Source organism: Ceratosolen solmsi, unplaced genomic scaffold, assembly GCF_000503995.2.
Source record: "Ceratosolen solmsi marchali unplaced genomic scaffold, CerSol_1.0 scaffold1, whole genome shotgun sequence".
Lineage (NCBI taxonomy): Eukaryota > Metazoa > Arthropoda > Insecta > Hymenoptera > Agaonidae > Ceratosolen > Ceratosolen solmsi.
The window spans coordinates 12,276,506-12,283,243 of record NW_011948415.1 but is presented as its reverse complement, the minus strand read 5'-3'; the positions used below and the strand labels follow the sequence as shown (position 1 = coordinate 12,283,243).

The following is a 6,738-nucleotide window of genomic DNA, read 5'->3' as shown; positions in this document are numbered from 1 at the left end:
GTGGTGTGTGTACACGTTCGTTAAAAATTAATTGACTATCATATGCCTTTCGTATTTATATTTCCTAATGAAATAAAAGCAAACGATGTTCAGTCGGTGTATTCATTTTCCTAGAAAACAAGATCTAATCGAGACAGCTTATTATCGGCCAGCATCGGCTTCATAATGCAAGTGAATTTTGTTTCAAGCCCCAGGGCAGCGAGATGGTAACCGATGATAACCGATGATAACCGATGATAACCGATAAATAACCGCGCGGCGCTTTACGAGCGACTAACGGAGCCGTCCGCTTGACTCAGCATAATCTTCGCGACTCTACAATCTCGGCAATATTACAAAACAAGAATACCTCGTTGGTAAATATCACGGAGGCCGAGGGCGGCGGAGCGTATCGGCGTCTGAAATGAAAAATCTAAGATGTCGCACGTGCTGCTGCTACTCGTCGACAGCGAATTAATGCATAGTTGTGAGCTGCCAGTATTGAAGTATACGCTCGCCCTTGGGAAGGGCCATCGAGCTCGGCCTCTCGAACGTCAGCATTATGTCCTTGACCTTGTTCTTGAGCTCGTTGTCAAAGATGTGTCCGCCGGTGCGCTCGAGGGCCGAGGCCATATCGTACTCGATCGAGGGCAAGGGCTCGCGTATGAACCTCGCCGCGGTCGCGATACTCGGCAGTATGTGGTACTGGAGGCCCTTGATCTCCCAAAGGCTGCTGAGCAGGGCATTGCTCTGAAGGGGGTCGCGCTCTTCCATGAGGAACGGATCGTTGGTTCCCAGTTCCTCCTCGTTGCCCTGGGGGTGGTCGATAAGCCGCTTGAGTCCGGGATGCCGCAGCAGCAGGTTGCCGATGAACAGCAGGATTATGAGGATGTCCTCGGGTGGAGCGACCAAAGTTAGGCGGGAGAGTCGTTTCGCGAATGCAGCTACCAGTGCTTCCGGCAAATGCCTGTGGAATTAAAGGTCGAGCTTTGAGCAGAGGTCGACAATGATGGCGTTGGATCTCGTGGCCCTAATTACAGACCAAGGGGAGTGTCACCAAACGCCAAACGCCAAACGCCAAACGCCGAACGCGGATGCCGTTTTCTCGTATTTGGTGCGATCGGCCAATTTTTCCGTATTTGTAAATACGTGTTCTGGTTTAAGCGTGTAAGTGGTCCGCAATTCAGGTAAGAAATCGTTGGGTAAACTGCACGATGATTTAACTAAAATTTGGCGTTAAAATTTTCCCAAGCGCGTCTAATTATTATATTCAAAGTATTTCATTCTTTCTCTGTCTGTCTGTCTGTCTGTCTCTCTCTCTCTCTCTCTCTCTCTCTCTCTCTCTTTCGTATTTTGTTTTTCTTTGATTTTATGAAGCACAAGTGAAAGCAAGTACGTTCATTCTCATCGATCATTATAACAAAAGCTTCGACTAGTCGTAATTCATAATAATTATTCGTTATAATTTTATTCCTTACGAGCTTGATTTTAATCATAAATTATATTGAATCGCCATTTACTAAAGTCTTGGTTATATAGAAAATTTTACTCTTACTTTCGATCGTTCGATCCAATTGCGTTTTAATGCAATAACTATTTTATGTCGACTACTTTTAAAGTAGAATGATTGACGAATAGGCTTATCGAAGCATCGATATACAAGACAAGATACTTAATGGCTATTTTCGCTACTTTTAAAAGATTAAGATTTAACAATCTAGTAAGATTTTTTGAAATGCCCATATATCAAGACATCGTAATAATTAATAAACTTATCGATGCTTTCAAATTTACTTGATAATACTGTTAATACTCACGTTGAACTGAGGAATAAATCCGAGAGGTAGAATAGCCGTGCCTTGTATTTCGTGTGAAGTATTTCTGGCTCAAACATTGAATATAATTTTGTAAAAATATTTGGATAATCTAAATTATGTTTAGTGACTAATACAAAAACTCCTTGTAATGCAAGTAATCCTATTGGACCATCAATGTCGAGAGAGTCCATTAAAAAATCTGTCATTAATACTGGCTTTTCCAAGTGTGGCATTACTCTTTCTAAGAGTACAACAAGCAATTGCTTATGCAGTTGCGGTGTTAGTTCCCAATGCATTATACACGACCAAACTTTATTTAAAGCTTTTCTAGCGCTACTATAATCATATTTAAATCCTCCGGCAACTAAACAATAAAAACAATTATAAACAATCGCCTAATATATTATTATTATTATTATTATTATTATTATTATTATCATCATCATTATCATTGTCATTATTATGTAAAGATAAACAAACAAACCTTGCTGTGGCCCACAGAGCAGCTCCTGACTACCGTTTGTTCCATTTTCTACAAATTTTACATGTCCTTTTAGATAATAATAGGTAATTTGTGTGAAAGAGGTTTTATACTTTTAAATGTAAATTGTTCTTACGACTGTTGTTATCTTGAGGCAGTGGCAACTTGTGTACAAATTCTAATAAATTCCTAATATATACATTTTGTGGTTGTCTTTTTGGAGTAAGCGACGGAAGACACTTCCATGTAAAATAGAGGGCATCGGAGTAATTTGATATTTCTTGAAATCTTGCAATTAGAGTAAAATTTTCTTTTTCTGGCGACAAGAGTTTCATTATGATTGGCTTTAATCGATGCAATGGGAAATAATATTCTACGTTCTCGACTGGCTCCAGTGGCGATTTTCCTTCCGCTGCCATTAATTTAATGGCAGTTGTTAACGCTTGCATCTGTATGGCATTACGAGAATCTTCGATAGAATTCAATATTTTTACCCAAATTTCTTCGTAACAATTCCGCAACCAATTAGTATAGCTCATTTCAGCGGTGGGCTCTAAATAATAAAATTACACCGAATAAGAATAATTGTCTGGTAAGTAAAGTTTAAAAGTTTAATTTTTCATCCCCTTAAATTCCACAATATTTAAGATCACGAGTCCATAATTTACACAATAATGCGAAAAAGAGTAGACCGCGACATTACAGATGACTATTCTACCAGCAACGCGCACTATTTTCAACACAATACATACAAAATTATCAAATCCCTTCCCACCGACGCAGAACACTCGATAAAATAATCTCAAGAATTTTAATGCAGCACGCTCAATATAGATGCCATAACAGTAACGTTAAAATCTAGGACATCTTTGCAACAAACGACAAAAACTTCTTACTCCCTTACCGATATCCCCAGATTATTATCTTTAGACGACTCCGTCTCTTCCAAACATTTCACATTCGTTAATAAATAAGCCTATGGAAATGCTTGTAAAAGAAACTCCACATCGCATTAAAGAATAAAAAACAAAAAACATTAAAAAAAAAAAAAAAACAACAAAAAACAAAAAACAAAAATAAGGAAATAAGTCATTAAAAATTCATGCTGCAAAATTGGCCAATTTAGCATGACATAAGTTTCAGAAATTCAAAAAAGCTGTGGCTCAATTCGTGGACGGGTGCAAAGTAACCCGTCGATTGGCTCACCTGAAATTGTCAACGATATCGTACGCTCAACGTACATGTCTCCGCGCTTGAGAACTTCACCAAAAATTGTTTCTATAGTGAGGATACAGGCGAGTGTGTAGCTCTGCAATCAAAGGGACATGCGTGAAGGTAAATCGTGTACAACGTCAAAAGTTAACCTTAAAATCGAGAATGGCGATTCTCGAGGCTCTAGCTGCCCGGAATCCGCCCGTACAACAGCCTACCTCCCACATCCCGATGATGTCCACGAGATTGTTGGCGTGCTTGCGCGAGCTCAAGAACTCCTGGGCCCTTTGCCTTAGGATCTGCGACATTTTTTGGCCTGACATGGAAGTCGCAGCGCCGGGATCTCCTGCACTCGCCATGACCGCTGACAATTCGTCCTCCCCAGACTGTCCTGATGTCATCGACTATAGACTTGGACGGTGGCGCGGTGGTATCTCTCTATATTCTCCTATAGGCTCGACCTGTAATCCATACAAGGTTTGTTATTCCGGCACCGACTGCGCCCAAGCAGCGCGAGAAAATCTCAACGCCACTACCTTCTTCATCCAATACTTTCATTGGCACACGATTCCTCGGGGCGCCAAATTTTTTTCTTCTCTTTTTTTTCCCCGTCGATTTCACCGCGAGACTACGAAGACGCAGACGAAGACGAAGACGCGGATTAACATGAGCGAAGCTACTATCCTAGAGCCGCAGATCCGGCCAGACGATTAATTAGTTATTATTTTGTCCTGCAATTAAGATACTTTAATTTTGATTGGAAATTCATTGTCATAATGCATGAATGGCTTGTGCTTATCCACCCTGTCTCTTAATCATAGATAATTTAAATATAGATCGTGATTTCATTATGACATCGAAAACGAAATTGGACGGTGGAGAGTTGTGCATTTTTTATTCTATCCTGTGGTTGGATGGACTATAGATAAGGATGCAACTATAGAAGGAAAAAAAAAAGCTATTTAAAGAATGCTTTCTCTCTCTCTCTTTCATCTCTCTCTCTCTCTCTCTCTCTCTCTCTCTCTCTCTTTCATCTCTTTCTTTACTTTTCTCTTAAGGCAAAATTTTGAATGGAAAAATGTCTGGATAAATATGAACATGTATGAAGATATAAAAATGCGAATATTAATTAAATACGAAAGAAAGATAATAATTTACTCGAACAATGAAAGAGTGCTGTGAATTATGAATAATATGTAGGAAATCTTTTGAACTTTATAACCAACACATGACGCGCTTAGTACGTTAAAATATTGACAAACAATAGCGACAATATTATTTTAATAAAATAAAATATCATACCAATATGTGCATTTGAAATAAGTATTATTTGACAATGAAGTAGCTTGTTAAATAAAAGACGAGCGTTTCAATTTTTTTGTAGAAAGGTAATGGTCACGGTTTATCGATTAATTCGTAACATTTCTAATTAATAATGAACAATTCATTTTGCATATTCATATAATTTCAAATTCATCTCATTAATTAAAGCGAGAGAGAGTGAGTGAGAGAGTGAGTGTGTGAGGGGGAGGGGATTTATTGAATATTAATTATGTGGATACAGTAAATATAGATTGTTGAATAATATAGCGAGACAGGTGAATCAATCATTATGAATGTTATTCTTTCATTAATGTTTGGAAAATCAGATTATTAGCAATTTGATGCTATCATTTTCAAAGTGAAAACGATATTTCACGAGGTCAAATAACAATTTCACTCAATGTAAACGTAATGTATTTATATATTAATTCATATTTATATGAGTAAATTAAAATTTTATTATTATATTGTAATTATAATAATAATTACGATTCTATGGTCGAATCGTATGATACAAAATGTTCATGATTCTTTTATTTGAAACTGACGTACGGATTTTCAGTTAAATATACAATTATTGGAAACTTTCTACGTTAAAAATTACACGTTACACGTGGAAAGAATATTTTTTATACATATTGTTGCGTTTGCAAATAATTATAGATTTTGCAAAATTTACTGCCGCAAGGTTTTACGAATGATTGCATGAAAAATATTGCATCGAATTACGCTTGAAATAAATACGAAAATGTATTCGCTGTTGTACGAAGTATTGCACAAATGCGAAAACGGCCCCTAAAATATAAAAGGGACGGACGATGAAATATTTAAGTATACGTCGTTTAATGCCATACTTTCAATGTAAAAATTATTCAATTTTAATTCTATATAAAATGTAATGGCAATGTAATATGTAATGGCAAAAGAATTATTCACGAATTATTAAGAATCGAGAGAAAATAGTCATCTTACGAGATACAATTATGACGATAATTCGTTATGGAATTTATCTTTCACTGCCGTTGACTCGATGTAATCGAGGTGCCCCAATTATGTTTAACTGAAACTTTTATTTTCATTTAATACGTTACACACGTGGGTGAAAATGCAGACTATACACGAGCATTTATTGTTTTCATAAACTCGTATCTCGAGTGGCAGATAGGCGCAGCATATCTATTCCATTAAATATCATTTCCTCTCCATGACCATTTCATGGTTAGTCCTCTCGAATCACATTATTTTAACAGCATATTTGGAATCTTCGTATTATGATTTACTTTTGAACGCGATAAGATAAAATCGGCTAAATCCGGCCCCTTATTATATCGAGACATACGTACGCCCAATATTCAGAAGATATCCCGATTCCCTTTGTCATTCGTTTGACTACACATCTTAATAGCATAATGTTTAACTTATAATTCCATCTTCTTCCCCAATGTCAGACTTAATTATATATTTATATACATAATGATTATATCGATCAGAAATATAACGTATAGTATTTTTTTTTATTTATAACTGTAGAATTTTTATTAAATTACTTCACTTCGAGTGACGAACACTTTTACATACAATGTAATGCCTAAAAATTATATTATATATAATATATAATATATAAAATGAGTATATGGAAAGCAAATTATTATTAAGATACAGGTTTATTGTAGTATACTTATGCATAATATGGAATTAAAGCATTCATTATGAAAAGAAAATTGAGCGAGGAAAAATTTTTATTTAATTCTTTTAACTATATATGTATACGAATAAAATGTAATTGTAATAATTGAATAATTTTTTAATAATTTTTTATTATATCAATATTACATAGATATGAGCGTTAGCGACAATGTATTACATAAAATTAATCAATCAGATTTTTTTTTTTTTTTTTTTTTTTTTTTTTTTTTTTTTTTTCAA

General features: G+C 35.7%; 1 protein-coding gene across 1 annotated transcript; it reads right to left on the bottom strand.

Annotated features, from left to right (window-relative positions):
* Positions 1 to 439: 439 nt before the first annotated feature.
* LOC105368877 (nucleolar complex protein 4 homolog B) lies at positions 440 to 4,011 on the bottom strand. The gene is made up of 6 exons (XM_011508014.1): positions 3,708 to 4,011; positions 3,484 to 3,586; positions 2,414 to 2,830; positions 2,281 to 2,328; positions 1,797 to 2,160; positions 440 to 946 (listed from the first exon to the last, which is right to left on the bottom strand). The coding sequence occupies exons 1-6, from the start codon at positions 3,888 to 3,890 to the stop codon at positions 454 to 456; spliced, it is 1,608 nt and encodes a 535-aa protein (XP_011506316.1). The 5' UTR covers positions 3,891 to 4,011; the 3' UTR covers positions 440 to 453.
* Between the last annotated feature and the right edge of the window lie 2,727 nt (positions 4,012 to 6,738).